The 26,631-nt window shown below is 35.4% G+C and overlaps 1 protein-coding gene across 7 annotated transcripts in view; it reads right to left on the bottom strand.

The window, feature by feature from the left end:
- LOC18430278 (threonyl and alanyl tRNA synthetase second additional domain-containing protein) overlaps positions 1–13,921 on the bottom strand; it is a 30,255-nt gene extending 16,334 nt beyond the window's left edge. Inside the window, exons 1-6 of one of the 7 annotated variants that reach the window (XM_088859545.1) lie at positions 13,645–13,921; positions 13,401–13,545; positions 12,208–12,316; positions 11,936–12,079; positions 6,605–6,714; positions 6,142–6,234 (exon numbers count right to left, since the gene is read on the bottom strand). In XM_088859545.1, the coding sequence (XP_088715671.1) occupies positions 6,142–6,234; positions 6,605–6,714; positions 11,936–12,079; positions 12,208–12,316; positions 13,401–13,531 (587 nt within the window). In that variant the 5' untranslated portion in view covers positions 13,532–13,545; positions 13,645–13,921. The remainder of the gene's footprint in view (positions 1–6,141; positions 6,235–6,604; positions 6,715–11,935; positions 12,080–12,207; positions 12,317–13,400; positions 13,546–13,644) is intronic. The other 6 variants (XM_088859547.1, XM_088859548.1, XM_088859546.1 and 3 more) reach the window with 6 other exon arrangements.
- Between the last annotated feature and the right edge of the window lie 12,710 nt (positions 13,922–26,631).

The raw sequence follows: 26,631 nt of genomic DNA, 5'->3' as shown, positions 1-26,631 counted from the left end.
TCCTTCCTTTTCTTTCCATTCTTACTTCTTCTCTTTCCTTGAACAATTTAGGGTGTGTTTGACGCCGGGTAGTTTGTCGGAGTGGGACGCCCACTCCTACAAATGATGGAAGAAGCCTCTTCCTTCTATTCTAATGGAAAAGGCAGCTTCCAAAAATGGGCTGCATTACATGTTATAAATTGGGCCTGTGGAAGGTCGCCCTTCCACTTTGCAGCTTCATCGGGGTTGTTATCAAACATGGTAGCAAAACGTTCGACTCCCACTTCCAGAGACTCCCATAAATCAAATGCACCCTTAGTATTCTTCCTCTTTCTCTATTATTTTCAAGTGTCTTCAATCTTTAAGTTTTTATTTAATCATAACCTTCCTAACCAACAAACATTCCCCATTAGAAATCCATTATAACCTTAAAATTAACATTAGATCCTCCCTAGAATCAACCTTAAATGAATCCCTTGAAACCTAACCCTAATTCGCATCCCTATCTTTTTTTTTTTTTGCACCCATTAACTTCAAAACCCTAGAACTAGTTGGGGAGACCCTCCGGAAGTAATTTGAAGTTATTGTACACCCACTTCTTCTGTCCAGCAGTGGACAAGCTTTAAATTTGAGCAGGATCACGTTTTAATTAGTTTATTTTGTTTAAGGACAGATTCCAATAGATTACGAATTCGAAATCTCACCTCCAAGACATTAAAATAATTTCCTAAAATTACATGTTGATTTTCATAAGTTTGTTTATTCCGTTTTCTGGATGAATACCTACTGACAATGATTCAAAAAGCGGACCACCCAGAGCCTAGGCGGGCGGTCCCTGGGGGGCGGCTGCCTAGGCGGGCGCCCCAACGCCCAACCTTGGGCAGCCGTCCAGGTTTTACGTTTGGGGTTTTTTTGAAAAAATATGCTTTTAAAGGTGGCTTTTAGGTTCATTAGAAACCTAAACCCACAAGAACCCATTTTAGAGAGAGAGACTGAAAAAAAACTGGATTTTGAGATTTTCATTGGATCGAAGTGTTTCTCAAAGTTACGGGAAATGGATCCAAACATCATCCATCAAGTTTAGATTTAGTTTTGGAGTTTTTTTAGTCCTATTAGAGTGTGTTTTTGAAAATTTTAACACTAAAAAACATCTCAAAGGTGGAAGTTTAGAGTTCGAGCAATCAAAATAAGTGCAAAACTTTATTTTTTAGATTGCTTGTTTTATTTTGAGATGTCTTCTTCATGATCTAGTCAAAGTGGAGATCCGAATTTGAAATATGGATATAACCCGAATCAGAATGACAAAAATTGCATAAGATGCAATTATTGTGAAAAAGATACAAAATGGGGCATAAACTGATTTAAGAAACATCTTGCCGGTACTAAGGGAAATGTTGCCCCTTGTAACAACGTTCCTGATGCTATCACAGAGGAGATTAACCAATATATGAGTTCAGTAAAACACAAACAGGAACAAAATCTTTTTCATTAGAATAGGCCTATTTTTTATTCTGCTAGAAGAAGTGATCTGGGTTGGAAGTATGGCCATAACCTGAAACCAAACGATAAAAATTGTATAAGGTGTAATTTTTGTGAAAAAGATATCAATAGGGGTATTAACAGATTCAAGAAGCACCTTGCCAGTATTAAAGGGAATGTTGTTTCTTGTAAAAAGGTTCCTAAAGCTATTTGGGATAAGATTAGACAATATCTAAATTTAGTAGAACCAGAAAAAGATGAAAATGAGCCTTGTTCTATGGAAATATCTTCTCTAGGTTCTTCTAGAAGTGGTGATCCGGGTAGGAAGTATGGTCATAACCCGAATCCGAATGACAAAAATCGTATTAAATGTAATTATTATGGAAAAGATACCAATAGGGGTATTTACCGGTTCAAAAAATACCTTGTCGGTATTAAGGGGGATGTTGCCCCGTGTAAAATGTTTCTGAGGCTACCAGGGAGGAGATTATACAATATTTGAGTTCAGAGAAGTACAAAAAGATAGAAAAGGGTAGAGCAGCCAAGCCTCCTAAGGCCTCATCTACACAAAGTAAGAGAGGTAGAAGAAGAGGCAGATTCAGAAGAAACAAAGGAGGACGAGGGTTATGTTGAAGAAGGAGATGACTCTGAGTCTGATGATGATGGCCTCGAATCTAACGCATATGATGAGGCTTACCCTACTCCTTCTGATGATGATGATGATGACTGAATAATGAAGAGATGAAGACTCTTGACTCTTGGTGTTGAGTTTTGACTGTTGAGTGTTGACTATTGAGTCCTAGACTGTATATTTTCTGAATTTCTATATATTTTCTTTTTTTTATTTTTAGTTTCTAGTTTCTAATAGAAACTTTCTACTATCTAACTTTTGTGTGTATCAGTATATGCTTGTATGGTTTTAGCATTGTATGAAAATATGGATTATGGACTATCAAAATTCTCCTCATTCATGGAAATATCAAATATGAATTATGGATAGAATATCAAAATTCTAATATTTGTGATTAGAATATCAAAATTCTCCTAATTTAAGGTTAGAATATCAAAATTCTAATATTTTTCTTTCTACTGGGCAGCCCAGGTTCTGGGTGCCCACCTAGGCGCTGGGCGGCCTAGAACCCCACAGCCACCTAGGTGTTGCCTAGCGCTTTACTGAACTTGTAGATATTTAATCCTAATTTAATTAAAAGTGTTCTCCAAACAAGTTTTAGGGTCTTGTAATCGAAGATTGACGAGGGGCTGATCTTAGGTTACATCATAACATAATGTGAAAAGAGTACAATATTGTTTGTGGCTTGGAAGAAGGGTTCCTCTCCCTAGGTAGGCCCATCACTTATTAAACCCACCCTTTCCAACATCCCCATTTATCAGGTGTCCTCTTCCAGATGCCCCTTTTTATTTGCAACTACATCTAAAAACTCATCAAAAAGTTTGTCTAGGCAAGGACAACTGCGTACACAAATTTCATCCCTTCAACTAGAAAAGGAGGGAGGATTAGGTATGAGGACGCATCGAGATAGAATGGCTCTACTTAATGGTGGTGACCCACTACCACTCACCCAGACCACCTATGGACATCCCTCATACGCCATAGATACAATATAGACCCTACCAGGCAGTTCCCCAACAGAACTTCCTCTACCTTAGCCCGCAGGGTTTGGAAATGCATTGTCCAAGCCACCTCAAATTTGTAATGAACATCCATCTCAGAGTCAAAACGGGCGAGAAGCTAAGATTTTGGAAAGGAGTTTGGGTAGGTCGCACGAACTTGGCCCACCAATATGCTAGCCTACTAGCTATCACGACCAATAACGAACCCTAATAGCTGCTTTGAGGTTATTGGAAGGAACATTGTCTGGAACCCTTCATTTAGGAGAGCTCTTAAATAATGAAGCATAGGAACTTATGATCTTACTTCAAACACAACAAGTTTGTTCCTTCCCCTAGTGGACATAAATAGCCTAATCTGGTCCGCAACAAGCTTTGGCAAGTTCACGGTATCATTGTTCTATAAATCGCCAATTGCTCCCCAATCTGCCTCCTCCATTGCACACACGCCTGGCTCACCCGGGAAACTGAAGGTCCAAGCTTTTAAGTGGATTGCACCAACCAAAAGGGCCCTCACCTCAATATATCAAACAGCTCCAGCAAAGGGGATTCTAGATTGCCAATAGATGTGCCATTTGCAAAGAAGACGAGAAATCCAACAACCACCGTCTCCTGCATTGTCCTTTCACCTTCATAACTGTGGGCTGCCTTGCTCAAGACTTTAACTGATGTTGGTCACCCTGGAAACCACATAAAGCTCCTTTGAGATATACTTCCTGCCACTAAGCCCCTCCAGTCTATTTTAGCAGAGAGTTTCACTTAATATGTAGATTCTGGCAAGAAAGAAATAGTCAAATCTTTGATGGCAACGAGGCCTCCACCCACGCTATCAAAGACCGCGTTAATGCCACCATTATATTTTGGGCTTTGAACCAAAAAGGATTCAGCATTTGCTTTCTGTTGCAGACTTCCACGCAAGTTGGAGAGAATTATAACCCATTGTCCACCCACAATCATAGAATCCAGCCTTTGACGCCCACAACATTGAAGGTTGCTCCCTCAGCAGTTTAGGACCGTCAGGATATGGTGGTGTCTTCAACAATACCCAGGTGTCTTTCTCTGGCTATATAGGAGTCATGGACGCAACTAAAGTATTGTAGTGGTGCAATGTTCGAAAATTCGTTCCCCCAGCCGCCTAGGCGGCCTGTCGCCTAAACACCTAGGGGAAACCTAGGCTCGATAGTCAAAGCGGCCGCCTCGGCTCAGGTTGCCGAGGGCAGAAAAATGCCCTTGGCAAAATAGTAACCCCCCCCCAACCAAAAAAAGGGGGGAAACGGATTTCAAGGGACATTCTAAACCCCCAAAACCAAATCCATGCCATCCATAGAGAAAAAAAAACTCCCCAAAAACCTTCTATTTTGTGGTTTATCGAAAGATCGATAAAATTTTGGATTTTCTCGATTTCTTCCAAAATCAAAAGCAATACTTCGTGGTAGTTTTCAGAGCTTCTAGCGGTTAATAGTGAGGACTTTTGGCAATCAAATAGATGAGGTTTATACAATTATGATATTTGAATAAGGGTTTTGAGTTTTTTTGCTATAACGTATTATGTTTTGAATCATTTGATTTTTCTTTTTTTAACTTTTTTTTTTTTCCTTTTAAGATATATTTACAAGTTTGTAGTTGAAAGATTGATTTTTTTTTTTGTTATTATTTCATTATTAACTCTTTTGGACAATGAAATTGGTCCTATATCAAATTCTTTTATGAATAATTGGTTTTTATTTTATACAATGTGTGATGTTTTGATATCCTATTAGTTTTGTTTTACTTTTTTGATATTTTTACCCATTTGGACTTATATTTGGTGAATAGTCAAAAACTTTTGATGAAATTAATATTTTGTGACTATTTGATATCCAAAACCAAATCTTATGGATATTAATTAATAAATAATAATTATAATATAACTTTTATTTTAATAAATAGTCCCTACCTGTCCATGTTCCTGGGCGCACGCATAGGCGGGCGGCCAGGCCCCCAAAACGCCTACGTGGGCGCTTACACCTTTTTGAGCACTGCAGTGGTGGAAGGCCTTGAGCGGGTGGACCCATCATGAAAATTCTCCACACTTGTTCTAGAAAGGAACACCAAAAACATAGGCCTCAGCAGCCCAGCCATGCTCATGGAGACACCATTTTTACTACATCACCCACTCGACCAAGGAGGCCATTCACGTGGCTGATGGGTTGGCGAAAGGAGCAGAAGGGGGACCCATGGGGCCGGGTAGCATGAACATGGGCCACACTGAGAACAGCAGATCTATACCCACAATTTACCACAAGTCAGTTGCGAGCTCTCTCTCTCTCTCTCTCTCTCTCTCTCTCTCTCTCTCTCTCTCTCTCTTCCCTGATTCATCCACTGTTCTTGCGGTAGTGGGTGAAATTGTCCCTTGATATGTACAGATAGAGCACCAAGGTTGTAGATCATCCCAGTTTTTAATTTGTATAACTAAGCCTTATTAACATATTATACCAGTTGACTAGTTTCCCAAAAAAAAAAGCTTTCCCTAGTTTTGACACAATCAGTCCAATTACGGTGAACACCAGTCTCATATAACATTCAACATTTTTCAAAATAACATCATTTTTCAAATTTTTCAAATTTTTCAAATTTTTAGATCCAAATTCCAATAGACTATAGTCAATATTGACAATACAACATAAATTTACATTTACACTTCTTACAAGAGGAACATACTCAGTCTTGCATGAATTGCAACAAAAGAAACAATACACCGCTTCATGAATTACCAACATGCAGTTGGAAAGTACTTGTATATGAAACTTTGGTATTGCAATAACCATGTCATCTTCCTTTGTCATGCTCTCTTATCCAGCTCACTTTTTTTGATATATATATATATATATGGCTTGCCTTGAATTCAATTTGATGTATATTTCCTTGTCAATGACATGGGTATTTATCAAAAACTTAATTAAAGAATACAGCTAGTATGGACTCTGAGAAGAAACTAATTTGTTACATAATTAATTTTCTCAATAACAAAAAAAGGAACTAATAAAAAAGAGAGTTTCACATCCAAGATCATACCCATCAGGGAAATGATAACCTTTTGCTGGCTCTAAGTGCCCCAATCCAACAAGGCGCATACAAGCATCCATCACATGTCCAGCTGAATGTAGCCTACAGGAAAAACATATCCATATCACACGGCTTTCCAGCATGATCCAATGACGTACAAAACACCACTAGAAAACCATGTTAATAAAAAAAATTATTTCTTAGGTCTCTAATGGAGCCAATATTTCTCTTTTTTTTTTTGGGCCATATTCTAATAGAATGAATCTTTACAATTGAACACTGTGTGAAAAAACCAATCGAAATAATCTATATCAACCCCCATAGAGACAAAGTAAGAACCCCGGGAGGGGGGGGGGGGGAAAGAAGGAGAAGGAGAGGGGATAAACTTAGTTGTCCATTTCAATGAAGATTACTGAATACAAAAAGGAAAAAAATATAAAGAATTGTAAGACCGTTGCAATTTTCAAGGCACCTTGCATTGAGTTTACGCCGTTTTTCATCAACACTCAGGTGAACTTGTTGGCCTCTTTCAAACGCCACTTCTCTTTCATATAAAAGATTGAAAGATCCATAATGAAAAACCTACCCAAGAAGATTAAAGGTAAAACACCATAAATGATCTAAAGAAACCAAGAAGCCAGTAAAACATGAGATAAAGATAATTATCCCAATCAACTATCAATCAAAGGATTACTTCAAAGTTCCAAATCACTACATATACTCAGAATTTGCAAAAGCTAATAAGCTTCTGAAAATATGCTGGTTTTAAACTTTAAAACTAAAAAACCGAGAATTGTTCCAAGCTCCAAATCTCATTCCACTTAAAAACAAGTTGCCTCAACCAGCTCAATGACATCTATGACCAATTACAATAATACTCAGTGTCACAGGACTTGCCATATAAAATAAGTTGTAACTAACAAGAATGTTAACTTGTAGTGATTGCAAGCTGATATCACTATGTGACAGAATATGAAATACGTCCTAATCTTCCTCCAACTACTCTCATTACATTCGATAATTTGCTTGGAACCCTTGCAGCTTTGTATAATAATAGTTATCCCGCAATTCCAAGAGCTCATGAAGTAAAATGGAGTTCAGTACATCAGAATATCAAATTAGCAATCCAAGCATTCAATAGCCATAAATTGAATGGGATGAGCTGCATAGACTGAAAAGAAGAGTTTGTGCTATGAGACCGAAGAAATTCACTTCACAAATGGAGAAGTTTAAATTCAAATACTAGCAGTTAACAATTTCAAAAAGAGTTTAAACTCAAATATTTTATTGAAAAACTAAATGTACATTTTGTGTTGACATTTACATGCATGATGGAGACAATTACATGTCTATAGTACAATTTAATGATGACATCAGGTAAACTAACAAAAACCATCAAAGTAGTCCATCGAACCAATCAGAATATTTCTTTTCTAAACATTGTAGTAGATCAGCCAATACACTTAAAAAGAAAAAAAAAAAAAGTAAAGTTAATTTGAAGAAAAATACCAAAAAAGATTAGGCATGTTCAACAAACAATGTGCTTCTAGTGCAGAGATGAAGCTTGAAGAAATCCTTAAGGTTCTCATAATATCAGAGATATGGTCTCTGAAACAAGCTGATACACCAGAATTTTGGCCTTATTAATTATATTCCAAATCTGAAGGTCAAGATGACAACTGGAAGACACTTTAGAGAGGGAAGAATTACGTATATTCCAACAAGGAGAACCAATGTGCCAAAACTGGGCCAGGAAGACTCGGACTTGGCAAAGTGCTGAGGCAAGTACTAGTAGACACACTAATGATTAAAGCACCTGTACAGTACTCCTGAAGAGTATTGTACAAACTGACACGAGTACGGTACAACCGTGAAGCCTTGCATGAGTTCTACAACACTTGAGTGACTCGCTATAGTACTCACCCACATACTGTTGCTGAAACATACATAAAAGGGGGAGGAAGTCTAACCCTCTCTCTCTCTCTCTCTCTCTCTCTCTCTCTCTCTCTCTCTCTCTCTCGCTTACACACACATACACCACTTCCCTCAGAGCTTCTCTCTCTCAGACACACTGAGCTTCATTATGTTTCTTTCAAATCACTTGAAGCTAATTTAAAGATTAACAAGTTTTTGCAAAATTAGAGATAAAATAGTCACGAAATTAAAAAAAAATTATCCTATATTGTTTTGCTTTTTGATGTATGAATTTTTTTTTGCTACCTTTTTGGGGATTTTTCCCTAATTTTTGTGATTTTTCACAGCTTTTTGTGGTCACAAGCAGGAGTTAGGCACGTACACTCAAACTCAATGTTGTCAGATTCACTTCAAAGCCTACTTCTGTTTGGTCTAAAAAATGAAGCAATTCAATGCTTCGCCTGATTCGGGGGAAGACTTCAGATTTTTTATTTTTCGAATAATATAAAAATATATTTATTTTAAAACACCTCCCATCATAAATGCCCCGATTACAAATTTCATGGGCGTGTTTACATCATTTCGCCCTCTTTAACTACACTGTTGGGTTAAACAGACCCCAGTTAAAAAGCAAGCAATACATGGCTAAGGCAGCTGCGTACATCATTTGGTGCTTCATCGATTTGCAGACACCTCGGTGCTCGAATAAACGCGAAAGAGGAATGAACCCTATTCTAAACCCACCAGAAAGTCTCTGAATTTTTCAGTTTCGCCGAAATCTCCATCGCCTACGCTCTAATTGGTTCCACCAGAATCTCCATCACCTGAGCTCTAATCAGTTTTGCCGGAATCTCCATTACCTAAGCTCTAATCAGTTTCACCAGAATCTCCTTCTTTTTCCCCATTTCCTTTGTACATGAATCTATGGTCAAAAAATATACATCATTTAGCCGGAAAATCTTTGACACGAGCTTCATTCTGGCAATAATTGCCTGGAATCTGCCAACTGTGCAGTTTTCTGGTGATCATTTTCGGTTGCCTTGATGGTTTCTTGTTATTTATTGGTAATTTGTTTGATCTCGCTTTCATGATCGGAAAACTTGGATCGAAAGCTGCAATCTAACATTGATATCAAATGATTCCAGCCAAAACGGTTTTCAAGGCTAAAAATTCATGTATCCATACTGACCCAGTGATAAGAATTGAAGCAGATGGTCTTCGGCCAAATCCGCATTTTCCGGCCAAATAGACCTGAATCTTCCTGAAGAGATCAAAGCAAGACGAATCACTAGATTTTTTCCTTCGCTTTTCTTCGGTACATAGGGAACAACCTAAGGCTTCGGCCCCTTAGGCCAAAGCGAAGCAAATTTAAGAACAATGCTTAAACTCACCCAAGTTTCTCGGCCCAAGCAAGAGTCCTAAGCCCTAGCCAACTAAACGAACAATTAGGAGAACAGTGAAGGATGAAATTCCCATGCTGACAATATGTTTAGACTCCAATGAAGTAATTGATCTTCAAATAGCATCTAGAAATTGGATTCAAAGCATTTGGAAATTGGATTCAAAGCAATGTTTCTTAATACCAATTTATAAAAATAAATAAAAAGGTCAAACTTTCTTAATCCTCATAATATAAAAAAGAAAAGAGCAATTTCTCCTAATAAGAAATTTCTAAAATCTAGTAAATGACCATCTTCTAGCTTTCGCACCAACTTGCACCCATTAAACGTTCCTAATTAAAGAAAGAAACCAAATTAAAGAAAGAAACCAAATTGGGAGGTAATCTTGGAACTATTGGGTAAGTTGTGGTGGTGCTTTGCTGTCTACCAAGATCACCCATGGCAACATAAGTAATCCAACACAAATATGGCACCGAGCTATGGGTTGGCACTCTAAAAGACCAACCCACACTACAAGCTCAACCAGATCATCTTGAGGTGTTTGGAAGGGCATCAGCCACATCCATTAGGAATTTCTCAAGCACATTGGACTCAAAGCCATGGGTGATAAAATTTCTTTCTGGAGGTACCTACTGCATGATCAGATTACTCTAGAAATAGGATTCTGTAGACTTTTCCAAGTGGCTACAGATCAAGAAGCCCTTGTTTCAGAAATGGTGGAATTCATTGGTAGCGACATCATTTGGACCCCTCTTTTGAGGCCGAACCTGAACAATGAGGTTATGGAGGACCTGCAGAGATTGACGAAACTTTAAGTCAATGCCACATCCCCCTCCACGGAGCAGATAAGATGATTTGGAGCCCTGAGAGTTCAAGCATATTTACTGTCTCGTCATTTTTTTAACTCCTAAGCAAACCAAAACCCATCCCAGACAATGGCCTTCCAGTTTGGATCATTCAAGCACCACCCAAGGTTTGTGCGTTCAACTGTTCAGCAGGCCTAAGCAAACTCTTACTGTTGATTACCCATACCACAGCAGACGCCACAGATGCACTGTGTGTATGGAAGAAGGGGAAACAAATGACCGCTTGTTCCTCCGGTGCAAAAAACCACTAAGTAGCTAATCTCGGCTTATAAAGCATTTTTCCACCTCTTGGGTACAGAAAAAAGACAGAAGACAGCATATTTTGACACAGTATATTGCCTCCAACAACAAAAGTAGGTCAGACCCTATGGCGGCCCTCCATCCTCACCATTATCTGGTCCATTTGGTTCCGAAAAAAATCACCTAACACTCCAAATCAGTGTTTCAAGAACCTTACAAATGACCGAATAAAACTCAAAATATCTAGGGTCTAACATGAGAAGTATTTGTCAGTTATTTGCCAATCATCCTAGATAATCAATGGAAGGACAACATACAATCCTCCCCTCACCAAGACCTAAGATCCTCAAACTGATCACCATTAAACCGAAGAATGATCAAATTGAACTTCAACGGAAGTTCCAAAGGGAACTGACCTGCTGACCAAGGTGGATAGTTCCAGGACCATCAAGGTAGGATCATGTTGTCCTGCTTCAGACTAGCATGCCACTGCAACTCCACAGAAGGAAGTGCTTTAACTTTGCTGGTTTAAGTTCAAAACTTCAACAGAAATTGGTGGGCCAATGTTGGAGGAGACTCGGCAGACACAATTTCATGGGCTAACAAATCCAGGCTAGTCCTATACTCCTAGTCCATGGAATCTTGAACATATCTCTGACCAGATACAACAACTTCGCACTGACATGTGTGTATCATTCAAGCACACATGAAGGTAAGCAAACAAAGCCGCGGACCTATTAGCCAAGGTGGGAACAGACCGATCTCACTTCCTCATCAATGGATTAACCTTCCCCAAGCGAAACTCCAAAAGCTCAGCCCCAATTGATAACCCACAATTTTGGTATTAATAACATTTAAGCAATTTTTGTATCAATAGGCCTAGGAATTTGTCTTCACATTATTTGTAACTACCCAGTTCTTGGAAACTATGTACAATTTTGTCTACTTCAATACGTCACTAAAACAATCAATTCTTAAACGAATAAAAAATAAAACATTAAAAGGCGATAGGAGAAGTATTATTCAACAATAGTATGCTGAAATTAATCAAATTATAATTTTCTGAAATTAGTCAAAGTTTTTAACAATTTTTTGAAATTAGTTAAATTTTAAATGGATAGTTTTTTATCACTTGGGCCAATAAACATGGTTGAATGTACAATAAATATGTTTATTTGAAGTTAATAAATAAACATGGTTTTGATGTACATCATATAAATTGCCACTATCAATCCCTCATTGACATCAAATTTCAAAGGATACTATTCCAAAAGTTACCAAAATCAGAACATACTGCTAGCACTTGGGCTTTAAACCATACCCAAAGGAATGGATTAGTGTATGAACATTAATCAAAGAAAAAGAAGCCGCGTTATGAATTACCACTCCATTCTTCAATCTCACATCGTCCACAATGAACTTGATGTCCCCCTCTGAATTTGCGATAACACCATGGTCTGCTGGCTGTCCACCTCCCTGTGGGTGGAAAATGGTGGAATCCAAAATAACAGCCTCTCTAGCTTCCTCCTAAGGTTCACAATACAAAGAAAGCAAAACTTTTTCAATTCGTTTTCAAGACAAAATATTGTTGGCAATACATAGGCCAGCAAAAAAATAAAATAAAATGTAATCAGCATACAGTTTCAATGGTTGACCTTTAGGTGCGTGATAAAACTTGCAGCGGAAAGAAGCTTCCACATGTCATCATAGTATGTCAGTTTGGTCGCCGGTAAATCTTCCATTGTAGGAAAGACACTCAATGACCTGCCATAGGGGTTAAATTAAAATGATTTCAAAACAAACAAGATAATACAGATAGACAAAACAAAAATTAAGGGAAAAAAATTGATAAGGAACATAAGAAAAAGGTAAAATAATTTAAAAGATGACTGAGAGAGAGAAGATAGAAAAACCATGATCAAATGCAACCAAGCAAAGATAAGTAGAAGCAATTAACCCTAGAGCCAAAATATAAAGTTGGTGTCATTCCAATAAACAGCCCAGTAATAACACAAAAAGAATAAGAGAAGCATTAGTTTTAAGCTCAAAAAGGATCTTAAGAGGGGGAGTGGGAAAGAAACTACGAGTAGAAGATGAGCTTTACGTGAATAAAAAAATATGCCCCATGCATAATTTGCAACGAACAATGATGTTACCAAATTTACAAACATGAGGAAAAACAACAAATGCAAAAGTGAATGGACAAAAAAAAGGTAAAACAAAATATAAAATTCCAAGACCTAGTCAAGAGTTTAAAAATAGAATGATAACCAAAAGATTTCCACAATTTAAAGAGTTTTTTTTTATTTTTCTATCGTTGAAATTTTCTCTCTCCTTTTTTTTTTTTTTTTTTTTTGGGGGGGGGGGAGGGGGGGCATTGTTTGTTCAGAACCAGAATATCACTAATTCAAATAGAAAAATAAGCAAACTAAGAAACAGATACAAAATGATTTAGCTCAGGAATATTTTTTTCGGTAATATTCAGTATTTCACTCAGGAATATTGAAAACTAAACAATGCCAAAGAAGAATAAGCAAAAAGAAAATGATAAATTCAAAACTAAAATACTGGTGACGAACCAAGGATCCTTGTTAACGACAAAGGGCGGGCAACAAACTTAGGGAATAAACAACACCATTCTTGTAATCATCCATGAAATTATGTTAATTCCATCATTTGTTGAAAATAACAGATAGCATGGCCAAAAGGAATCGGTGAAGCTCCTACTTAAATGGAGAAAATCACTTGGCTACCAGTTTTAGAGACCCCCAATTTCCAATAATCAGTGAAAGAAAACCAGAATTGAACAAACAAAACACTTGGTTTTATTTGCTGGCATTTAGGGTACCTGAGAGAGTTGATTCGCGTAACTGGAATCCTTCTCAGGCATGTTCGTAAGAGAATTACGGCAAGCTTATTGCCATGGCCATTACTACTTAAAAGAGATGGAATTGGGGGTCTCACACCTGTGAGAATCATTTAAAACCCTGAAACTACATTTCGTATCAGTAAGAATGAAAATGGATGAAGGAATAGTTGGAATTGTGAACAAATAAAAATCATCATCATTAATTCAAATAAAACAAAACTACCATAATAAATGTGAGTGAATACAATGTTTCATATAGAGAGAGAGACGCTCAATAAGCAGAGAGCAGAGCAACATTTGAGGGCGGACAGAGGAGCCCACTAATTTGAAGAGAGAGAAAGTCACATCGAAAAAAAGAAAGAGAAAACCACTGCTACGCTAATCAACAATGCAACTAAGTAGAGAGAAAGATAAAGCGAACTCGTGAAAGGGGCTATAAACTACCTCGATGAGAGCAGTCGATGATGCAGAGAGGAGTAGAGAGAGAAAATGTAGGCAATGAAAGAACGAGAAAAGAGGAAGAAGAGTGACAATAAATGGGTGCGCAAAGCGCGACGAGAACGGCGTTTTCGTGCCGAAACCGTGTCACCTGTTCAAATGGGGCCGAATAACTTAGGGTAGGGCTCCTTTTATTACAGTCAAACTACGTTTCTATATAAGGTTGCCACCTCAAACAATCCAATTAAGGCGCACCTCCATATTTTATCGTAACACGTAAATTTGGTGTAAAACGTTCTTGGTATTATTTCAAAATTTATTTTTACATCTAATTATAAAATTTTAAATTTAAAAAATAATTAAAACCAAATAGATCTATAAATATATGAAAATCTTGAAAATGGATGGTCTAATACGTTCCAAGATGCACTGTTTTTGGACTCAAAATCTTTTTTCTTTTTTTTGCATATTCATACATTTCATTATTGAGATTATCAATTAGAAAGTTTTTCAACATTTATCCTAAATCTTTGGGAACATTTATTTAATGTTGCAACATTAAAATGTAGAATTAAGACGCACCTAAAAAATCCGTCAAGAATGTTGTTTTGATGTTAAAAATCCCTCTAATTGATCATCTCGACATTAAGATATTCATGGACCTCAAAAAATCCATCAGAAAAATGATGTTTTGGTGTTAAAAAGTCCTCTCATTAATCATCTCGACATCGAGAAATATGAATATAAAAAAAAAAATTTATTTGAGTCCTAAAAATAGTGCATCTTGTAATATATTATTTAAACCGTCCATTTCAAGATTTTCATATATTTATAGATCTACTTGATTTGAACCACTTTTCGAGTTTAAAATTTTATGATTAGAGATAAAAATAGATTTTTCGGCTATCCTAAGATTTTTATAGCAAAATTACATGTTATGATAAATTTTGGAGGTACGTCTTAATTTGATTGTTTAATGTTGCGACTTTATGCAAACCACACCCGTGAATCTTCTAGTATTGCAAAATCGTCTAGAAGAGTGTGTAGTATGGAAAACTTTTAGTATTACAATTCAAGTATTGAAAAACATTTACATTCATCATCTTGGCTTGAACATTATGGTCGTGAAAAAAAATTAAAATTTTAAGCTCCAAAAATATCGTACATTATACCAAATTATTTAGACTGTCCATTACACTCTAAAAATAAGTTTTCATAGATCCACAAGATCTGTACGATTTTTTGAGCTTCGATATTTATAGCCAGTGTTGGAAATTGATTTTATATCTATCATGGAGATTTCCATGGCCAAAAGTGTTTTCTGAACTAGGATTTGATTTGATGTGAGGCTTTATTTTGTTTTCACAAAACCTAAGCCTTATAGAAACTTCATCCTGCAAGTTATTATAGATCTCTTCAATTGTATTATTTTAAATTTTAACGTTTTATAACTAGGAGTAAAATAGATTTTCAAGCTATGATAAAGTTTTAAACAACATTTAAAGGTGCCCTTTACTTCTATAAAGGACGACGCCTTATATAAACTTCACCCTTTTTAGCATAAAATTTTACTGGAGGAGTTTCTACATGTCAATCGACTTATTTATTGAGAATGTGTCCCCCATCTCAAATCTATCTTCAAAACATAATTTGGATCGAATTTTTTAGTGATCTGCAGCCTATACTATGATGATCTTTCATATAAAAAAAAAAAAACTTTTCAATTTTGAAAGCGATTTTTTTTTTTTTTTTTTAAGATTTCATTGCACCAGCTGGTTTTATAGCTTTAGTTAGGTGCCCTTTTTTAGATGGATGTTTGCATGTGACACCTAACTCTATAATAGTTTACCAAATGTTCTAACTCTCTAGGCTCTCAATCATTTTGTGTCACACCCCAAGAATTTACAATACTGTTATTCCTGAGATGTGACAGACAAAACATATATACATCTATTGATAGGACAAATTTACAGTAGCGAGGTCTTACAAAGTAACAAAAGAAAGCTAGCACAACAACAATATCTTCCAAGGTTGATCTTGACTAGCACTCAAAATGAATCCGCAGTTATCCTGAAAAAATGTTTACCATAGTTTGATGAGTTTGGCTACTCAGTAAGTGATCATCATAATCCTAAAAATAATCATGATTGAAAGATATCAATATTTTCCAAAATGAGATCTATTAACAAAAATGCATCAACAGTTTCACTTTCAATAAATGCATAATTAAGTATAATCCGAGTAATTGAAATGCTTATAACACTTTTAACGGCAGTGCATAATTCAAAGGATTTCACAAAATACCCTACTGGCGTCCCAAGTAGGTCACCTATATACCCCATCAGCATCCTGATGGGTCCACTTAATCCCTATCGGCGTCCCAGATAGGTCCACGTAATCCCTGCAGGTCCACTTATACCTCACTGGCGTACCGGATGAGTCCACTTAATCCCTACCGGCGTCCCAGATAGATCCACTTATACCTCACCGGCGAACCGGATGAGTCCACTTGCATACTTAAATTATTTCTAAATCTCTTTAAACATTCGAAAGCAACAATATCATGTACTCAACATATCACTGAAATCATTAATATGAATTTCACTTAAACCATTAATAACAGTCACTCTCTATAACATTTCAAAAATAACCAATCAAATATTTTGGGCTCAAATTTAGAAAGGTAGCAGTTTGTAAAGGCATTCTAGCATAATTGCCAATTTAATATGTATAGAAAAACTCTTATAGAAATTAAAAAATACGGAATTATCAGAATTTATGGGATATCAATCCACAAATAAACATTTCACAACAATACTATAATCAATTGCAAAAATGTCAATTTTTAAATAATAAGGCAGTCATTTGCACATGAATTTTACAATGTCTAAATATTCAAAACAGTAGAAAGAAATATCAGAATTTTACTAAAAGCAGAAATATCACATTTATTTCTAACAATAGACAAGAAAAATAAATAAATTTATTTTTCTAATTTACAGCATTTAAAATTTCTAACATAGATAAAATATCACAATTTTTATTAAAAAGATTTTTTTTCAAGATAATGAGGTCACGTGCGCATAAAATTTATCGCGCCTAAAATTCATGATAATAAGCAGAAATAATTATTTCATTTTATTTTTAAAAAGAATGAATTTTTTTTCGAGACAATGAGGTCACTTACACATAAAACTTATAAAATAAAGATCCTAGATGGAAATATCACTATTTTTTAAAAACAGACTATTTTTCAGGAAGACGATGTCACTTACCCATAAATATTTGACAGGGAGCTTCCGATAAAAATTCAGTTCGAGAGAGGAGTTCACTGTGTTTCGACCAAAGAGAGAGAGAGATCTCAAAATTTTTTAGGGTGGGAGTGCTCACCTCCCCTATTTAAATTCTTATAACGTATTATTATATTATTTTATTAGGCTCTACCTCATACCTGAGGTGTCGCGTTAAGAGTTTGTTTTTAACATATGAAAACCACGTCCACTAAAGGACGTGGCAAGCAGCAAGCAAAAGTTTAAACCAAGTAAAAACTTTTGAAAATAGTGATGGTCCCCAAGGACCATCATACTCAAACAGACCATCACCTTTTTAAAAGTATCTTTTCTCTTTTTCTTTTTTCTTTTTTGAAATTTTAGGATTGTTACACTTTGATCATGAATATGAAATAAAAAATAAAAAATAAAAGACAATGACTTTTAAAATTAGGGGAATTATCAAAAATGTATCTTAGTTTTAACTTAATTGGAAAAAAAATTCTCAACTTTCGACCATGAAAAGCATTATCGTACTTCAAGTACCGTAATGTTTAGCGCATTTTATACATTACGTTAAGTACCATAATGTTTAGCGCATTTTATACATTACGTTAAGTACCATAATGTTTAACGCATTTTATACGATTTTAATACAGTAATGTCTCCGCTTTTAAAGAGCAGTGAACTCCTTGCACCGCTTTTTACAATGGCGGAGTCTCACCCTCTTGAGGCATTTGGTGAATTTTCACAGACTTTGATGACCCAACAATATTTTCAGAATTACATGACCAGCTGGAACTACTACCCCCTTTCTTCCTCTTCACAATGCTTGTTCCTGCTCTCAAGCTTCTCAACCAACCCTTCTTTCTCTTCAAACCCTCGGTAGAAATGCCAGACTATACAAGATCTCGTCGCATGCTAATGGAGAGAGCCCAATATCTCAATTCATTGATGGTGACCAAACGATCTGAGCCCACTCTTCTCAGCCTGCTTAAAACCCCATTACCACATGGCTATCGAGATGACGAATTCAGTGCCATTATCCAAGTTTCTTATTCTGCAAACCATATTTTCTCTATCTTCATCAATTGAATTTATCTCTTCCAAACCCCCAGTGTCAAGAGAATCAACTGGTCCATTGGACCAACTCATGAGAGAAGATCTACTCGATGGGAAATTGCTTTCAAAATCGGAGCTCATTAGAACTACCCCACTGTTCTCTTTTAACCTTTCAACACCTGGTGGTTCGAGTACTATAATTGGAGATATTACGGTATTAAATGTGTCATATAAAATACATTAAACATTACGGTAGTTAAAGTACCATATAAAATGCAAACATTATGGTACTTTATAAAATAAGCTAAACATTACGGTACTTAAAGTACTGTATAAAATGCGCTAAACGTTACGGTAATTAAAGTACCGTAATGTTCTTCACGGTAATATGACTATCATGAAGGTTATTTTGGTAAAAAAAACAAAAAATGAGAAAAAATGGTGTAGACGAGGTTTACGAAAGTTGGGTTTTTTTTTCCCATTAAGTTAAAATTAACATATATTTCTGATGATTTCCCTTAAAATTAGAATATTTTGTAAAAAAATTTAACAATTTATTTAGATTTTTTGTAAATTATAAAACCTGCACAATTATTTAAGCTGCAAAATCAAGGGTCCAAATTAGAAAATGCTTGAAGAGTGATCTCGCATGTGTTTCAAATCCTAAATCCATCTCTAAAATAGAATTTTAGAAGGACCCAGCTTTGGATTTGAAATCATTTAAAATGGGTGTAGTTGGTATAAGAAGGACCCAGCTTTGGATTTGAAATCATTTAAAATGGGTGTAGTTGGTATAAGGTGTTAACCTTAAATAATCAAAGTAAGGTGCACATTCAAACTTTGTCAAAACATACAATTTGTAATGTCATAAATCATCAATAACTTGAAAATCTATTTTCATTCCTAATTATGAAATTTGAAGTTCTAAAGTTGATATAGACTGAGAAAATGTATAAATATTAGAAAATCTTGAAACTTGTTGGTCCAGATAAGATGTTATGAGATGTATTATTTTTAGGGTTTGAAATCAATGTTTTTTCATATTCATACAGGTCAATATGATTATTTAGAGGGTTTTTAAATTTCAAAACAACCTTTTATGGTGGCTTTTTAAAGCGCTTCTTCCTTCTGTTGTAGGGTATCCATACGTTATATAAACTTTACCTTTTGTTATGGTGAGTCCACCCAGCTAAAATGCATCTTTGAAGTGGATTTTGGATGTAAAACACTGCAAGTCTATGATCTTGACCACCATAACTATGATATGAAAAATAGAGCTTTGAAAATTGTCTATCTTATCGCGATTCTTTAAATATCATGAGATTAGTTTTGTTTTTGAAGCTCCAAATTTGGAGATAAATTTGCAGTACTTTGAGATGTACTTCAAGCAACATAATCCTTAAAAGCCTTAATAGACAATAGCCCATGAATTCTCGAAAATCTTTATCTTTTGGGAGAGGGGGTGAATTATATGGTTCTAAACAAGTTGCCAAGAAGATGCGACATGTATATGTCATTTTGCCAATTCCATCTCAATCATGTTTCTTTGTTGATAATGCTTGCCTTCCTTGTATAGAATAAATGAAAGATACTCTAACAAAATTGAAAAATATTATGTGAAAAAATGCCTTATTTAAGAAATATATCTAACTCAAACAAACATTTATTGCAAAATTTAGAATCTGACCAAAAAGAATGTGTTAGAACTACATATGAGTTTGCACACTCAACTCCTTAACCTAAGTTCGTTTCCTATAAGACTTCATAAATTGGAGAATTCATTGAGAATAAAACATGGGAATGAATACAATAAGCTACAAACTAAAAACCAATTGCCTAGACATCAAACAAGAAAAGCTAACAACAAGATTACTTTCGCTATGTCTAGTCAAAGACAACATGGTGCTCCATAAAATGGAGTTAGAAAACCTTCCGATATAACTAGTAGAAGAATGCATCCCAACCACAAAAAAGGGAACTCAATTTAAGAGCAAACGAAAAGGATATTATAGAAAGAGAAACAAGGAACTCACCTCACTGCAAGCCAAAGACAAAGACTACTAGCAATATTAATGTGAAATGGGTTATGAAGAAACCCCAATAATGAAGAACAAAAGAGTCCAAAGATCCAATGATCAAATGGGTTTCAATGAAATCACATATTTCAACCTTCATTGCATTTTAAGGCCACTACAAAGTCCTCATGAATCATCATTAGCAGTACCAAAATACCAAAAAACTTTTACTAAACAGTACATTGTATACTATAGGTCACTGAATGGAGCAGGTGGGTACCAAAAACCGACCTAATGACTCCGAACAAAAACCAAAATTGACTTAGTGTAGGCTAGGAAAACAAGTTTCTCACTCTACAATGACTTTCAATGTCAAATTTTGATCATCCACCACCATTAATGCTCACCATTGGCTTCTTTCTCACTCTAAAACCAGGTTGCCAGATCTGTATGTCATTAATTTAACCGACTCATTCTAAAAAGAGAGAGAAAAAAAGCATTCTATATTAAACATTGTTACAAAAATGCAATATAAAACAAGCATCTTCTAACCTTTTCCAGAGCTCATTCCATCATCAGAGGTGAAAATCACGTGAACTCTATTACCAGCATGATCTAAAAATGGCAAAATATATAATTTAAAAAGCAACAAACATTTAATTCATATTACTCAAAAAATTCAGGTCCAAAAGTCATTCATAGATTAAGAAGTTCTTCAAGTCACTAATTAAGAGTCCCCACACACAAAAAAAGAGTTAAAAATACGAAATGGATGTCTACTCTACTCCGTGACATTTAAAATGCAGCCAATCCAAACGAAGTTCTTTTTCGAGAGTCATAAATGTGATGACCACCTTTTCATTAGCAAGTAAATCTAGTACTTGCATACACTCACTTTGACTTAAGCCTTTCCAACTGTTGTAATTCTGTCAAGCACTTCTTATATGAAAACTCTTCATTTTCTATAGGCTTTAGCACTATTTGTGAGGTTGGCATGTTTACCCTGACTAAATTTACAACAGCTGCAGCTAATCTACTTGCAGGGCTAGACCTCACTTTTTTACCATGATGTGGAATTAATTTTACAACAGCTTGACGTTTGTTCCTTTCAGGGGTGTCCATAGACATATTCCTTTCAGGGGTGCCTATAGGCATATCATCTGAAGAGCTAAAATCATTCTCATTTGCATTTTAGTGTTGGTCTGATTGTGGAATTTGCTCAATTTCATGTTCTCTTATATCATCTTTTAATAGCTATTGACAAACAATCGATAATTACCATTTCCATGTAGCATGTTTACCTATAAGAATAAAATATCATATTTTAATGAGAATTGTAGTGCAATATAATAAAGTTAAATAAATATTATTAATACAATGGAAAGACTTACCTTCTACTAGTATGGTAAGTTGATCATAAAGGGGAAAGCTCGCCTTTCTAAGTGGTTTTGCTTCAGGATTGACCTGTTTGCTTAGATATATGAGCTTTCCAAACATCTTGTATAAATAAATTCCTACTACAACTAAAGAAAAATAAAGAATTTCAAATCAACACTAAAAACTTACTTCCATATATCGATCTGACACACCATTCAGAGCAATTACAACATGGGTATGGTCATCCCAACCAAAACCATATTGGTTAATAAGGTTTTTTGTAATAAAATATTGCTTCTTAAATGTAGGCCAGCGAGTTTTCAATTGTTGTACGGTATTTTGAACATCAAAATTTGTATTAAATGTATCCAAGACTGACCTCCAATCCTCTTTCTTCCATCCAATATCAAATCGCCTCCCAACAAAATGTAATTTTTTTAATTATTCAACCATGAATTCATCGCAAGTTGCACTCCAATTTGCCTTCATTGGATCTTGAGAGGTAGGGGGTTGCTCTGACATCTCTAGGTTGAATGATACCTTCTAACACTTGTCAAATTATTACACAATATTAACTTTATGTAAAATGGACGCTATAGAAGTTCATATATATCACAATTCACATACAGGGGCATCACACGCATACTAGATTTTGTGTAGCTATCTCATGTTATACAGTTACACCTTCATGATAAAAAGGTTGTGAACAAATGTATAAGTCGATGCAACTATTTATCAGTTTAGAATCATACAACATTGCTAGAAATTCAACATCAAATGTACACTAATGTATGTTGAAGTACAAAAAATGAGGGGGAAATTGGTCGGTGTAATCAACTGCTATTAGCCTAAAAGTTTCTCTCAAAAAATGAATCAAACAATTCTAATACATCATAATTTCTTATACAAAAAAAAAAAACACAAAGCAAAAAACATGCTCACAAATTAATAAGTGATAAGTTGGTTTTTCTTAGAGATAGAGATTTAAATCGATTGGTGTTTCTTAAAGAGAGATTTTAATCAGTTGGCTTTTCTTAGAGAGAGATAAGAAATCAAGCAGCCATAGTACCAAATGAATGATGGTTGTACCACTGCCTGGGTTTAGATGAATCATAAGCCCTCATTTTATATAAATCCCCATGTATTTCTCAAAAACCTCATAAAATCAACAATATATATTGGTTTCAATCTTAGAGATAAAGTCCTCAATATCATATAAAGCTTATTTTTATAGAGAGATAGTACCCTGGTGGGCAAAAGAGGTGAGACGTCATTTTACAAACCTGCGTCTGCAAATATTTTGACGTTGTAAAACATCATTTACAAACCTACATCTGAAAACCTTTTGAAAGATATGATAAGAGAGAGAAAGAACTGTGAGACCTGTTGGAGAGTGGGAGAGAGGTTTTGTAAGTACAACTCAGAGTAGGAAGGTTGGGCGGGAAGGCGCGACGAGGGAAGCGAAAAAAATTTGAGTCGAGCTTAAATTTCTTTCATTAAGGGCAAATTTGGCTTAGTATCATAATTTATTTTGATGGCGAATAAAATCTAATGGGGTTATCAAAATGGTTCCCAGTTGCTATCTCAATTTTTCTTTTGAAATTAAAAAATATTCCAATTTTGGGTACATCCAAACTGGCCCTTAATAATTTCCCAATCCCAAAGTATTTTATAGACAAGATAGTTTATGGGGATTGTCTACAAAAAGACCGTTACATAAAGGTCACAATTATTATTGTCCTTTAAATTTCAAAATGGGTAGTTGAAAGAATATCATTGAATAAACACAAAGTTCAAAAAAAGATTATTGCACTTCATGACTAACCCCAATCTATCAAATTTGACATCTAATGAATAAAAATGAGTGTGACCTTAATGTACAAAAGATAAATGATATCTTTGCAGACAATCCCTAATTTATAAAAACAACTGCGGAAGGTGTACTTTAATCCACGTGATACTATTTCACTCTAAACAATCAAATTTACAAAATTGGTGCGGCTGTCTAAGCACAAAAAAATGGGAATTAAATTCCTTTGTGAACAACAAACTTTCAATGTTGACGTGGTCTCGACTCATGGACACTCACATAAACACAATTGATTATTAAGAAATTTATGTATGGACCATATTGAGGTCACATTTGTCCTACGGGCGGCACCCTCCTTGTGGGGTTTTTTTTTCTCAAGTTACTCATTGTCACGTAATACGAACAAGACATGTGGGGTTCAAAGCAAATCAAATGTCCGATGTTTGAAATATCGGACAAGTATCATCTCTCTCTCCAAACAAAAATGACAACACAAACATGTGATCCTCAACCATTTTTTCCGTCAAATTTCGAGAAATTTCTCTCACTATCGAGCTCCAACTATTGTCCATTGCTTTTGGATGGGAACACAATTAAGAACACTCTATGCCAGGCGCTGGTTTGTTTAGATCAAGAACACTTTCAGCCTCTAATGGTGGTTTCAATCCAAGCTTAGCTCATGCCCCATGCGATCTCCTATGTCCTCCTAAAGCTTGATCAGACCCAAAGACCATGTAACAATAGGGGCACTGGTAAAATTTCGTTTTGTTGGTAAATCCGAAAATTCTACCATTTTCTATTGTTGTTGTAGAGAAAGAATCAATCTTTCTTCGATTACCCTAGAGTTTTCGGTTATTCAGAGTCACCAAGGTTGCCCCACTCTCCATTGTTGGAGTAGGGGAACCCTCTATCTTCTTGGTTTCTTTGGAACCTTCCCCTTATTAGAAAACCCCCAAAATTCCCTATTTTCCATTGTTATTGCAGAGTTCTCGATCTTCCACACCTCAATTTTCACAATTATTTAAACAACCCAACAGCTCCCCATTTTCCATTGAACTTTATGCTTTTTGCCTCTCCTCTGGATTCCCTCTCTAGAAATTTGATGGGTTCGTTTTAGGGGTGAGAAGCTATTTTCTTTGCACGCATCTCTCCCTGTATGTTACGTGAAAGGGAGAGTTCCACCTGTGTATGTATTGTGAGTGCGTGTGCTTCTTTGCAGTAGAGAGAGAAAGAGGGATTCCTGTAACTGCTTTTCCTGAATGGTCAAAACTCGAAACCAGTCTCTGTACTCTCTCCCTCTTTCTTAGTCTTTGGATCCAAGCCGAGAGTTACTTTTACGTGTAAGAAAGAGAATGATTTGAGAGAGAATATTTTTTAAAAAAATACATTGGATCGAAGCCGAGAATATTTTTTAAAAAAATACATTGGATCGAAGTCGAGAGTTGCTTTTACGTGTAAGAGAGAGATTGGTTGTGAGAGAATATTTAAAAAGAAAATACAGACTCAAAATGTTGTGAAGAAAAAAAAAAAGGAACGGTATTCGTATGGAAATAACTTGAAAAAAAAACACTTTGAGGGGTACTAATAATTTAATACAAAAATTATTATCTCATTTTATAATTGACCCGAATATGATACATACGAATATGGTATGTACGTAAATTTCTCTTCGTCGTTTAATGAGCTTATGAAAGCAAACTTGTTTGAACTAGAGAGAAAAGTTTTGAACCAATAATTTAGTACAAAAATTATTATCTCATTTTATAATTGAACCGAATATGGTACCTACGTAAATTTCTCTTCATTGTTTGATGAGCTTATGAAAGCAAACTTGTTTGAACCAGAGAGAGCAATTTTGAGGGCTTTTAAAGAGAGGAAGACCAGAGAGAACGAGAGGTTATGAAGGAAATGAGAGAATGGAGGGCGAGGGTTTCAAGAGAGAGACAAAAATAGATGTACTTTCCCCAAGAAATAACGAGGAAAAAAGACAAAGAAAAAGCAAAATTATGACTTATATGAAAACTTATCATTGAAAACCCAAACAGATTAAAAGATTCCACAATTACACAGAAAAACAGATAGTGGCTCGCAATGGGTCGGGTGATATGGAACCCAGACCAAGATTCGAAAATATAGTGTGGGACCTGGATCCGACAGGACCGACCCAAAAATTGCAATATCTATGTATTTAACTTGTTTAAATATTTTTTATATATTGGGATATTGGGATCCAAAAAATATTATTGGACCCAGACCCAAATAGTATTCGGGTCCAATATTACGACCTGACCCGTCAGGTCCAATTTTTAGACCCATACTCAGGGATCGGGTCTACCTCTTAGGTCTCAGATTGGGTCCGGATCCATTGCCACCCCTAAATAGTAAATAAAGCAATACTATATTTTAAATTCGATTCCAATGGGTGAACTACTCTAAAATAAAAAATAAAAATAAAATAATAATAATAATTAAGCAGCCACATGACAAACATAAGCCTTCCTTGTGACAAAGTTGTACATGAGCAAGATATTAAAAAGCTGTGCGCATGAGTAAGGGATCCATATCTTCGCCACAGGTAAAGGGACCCAACCCAAGAGATACAATGCATGATGTTTTGAAGAATTTGTCACTCGAACATTTTGTCAAATAATGAAACTCTGAAATAGCATTCAAATTAAACTATGAAATGCTTGAACAGTTGAACTAAGTACTTTTGTGTAATGTTCAAAAAATCGAACCGGCTTTAGAAACTGGTCAAGGGTCGAGTCGGAGTAATCGATAAACTGACTGGTTCAACCGGCCTAACCGGACAGGTCCCGGGCAGTCTAAAAAGTGTTTAAAAAATTAAAAAACACAAAATAAATCTAAAAAAGTATGAAAAGTAGATATAAAACATGATTAAACGAAATATATCCAAATGAAGTTGAAAAGTAGTGAAAAAATAGATTTTAAAAAAACCAATTTGTGCCCCGGGGTATTTTCAAAAAGTTTTAAAAGAAATGTAAAAATGTAAAAATAAGTATTTATGGCCAAAACTCTTTTGCAATCCTTGTCAAGATGATAAAAAACATTCAAAAACACATTACAAACAAATCCTTTTTTTTTGAGATTTTATATATTTTCTTTCTTTCGGGATTTTATATATTCTCCTACAAAAAATTAAAATTCCAGGCCGAAACACCAAAACTAGATCAATCAGTGCCCCATTCCGATTTGACCGACCGGTTCCGAGTTAGACC

The sequence above is a fragment of the Amborella trichopoda genome, chromosome 2, assembly GCF_054954075.1.
Source record: "Amborella trichopoda isolate Santa Cruz 75 chromosome 2, AtrichopodaSantaCruz75HAP2 v2.0, whole genome shotgun sequence".
Lineage (NCBI taxonomy): Eukaryota > Viridiplantae > Streptophyta > Magnoliopsida > Amborellales > Amborellaceae > Amborella > Amborella trichopoda.
The sequence above is the reverse complement of the archived record's forward strand: the minus strand, read 5'-3'. Positions and strand labels throughout refer to the sequence as shown.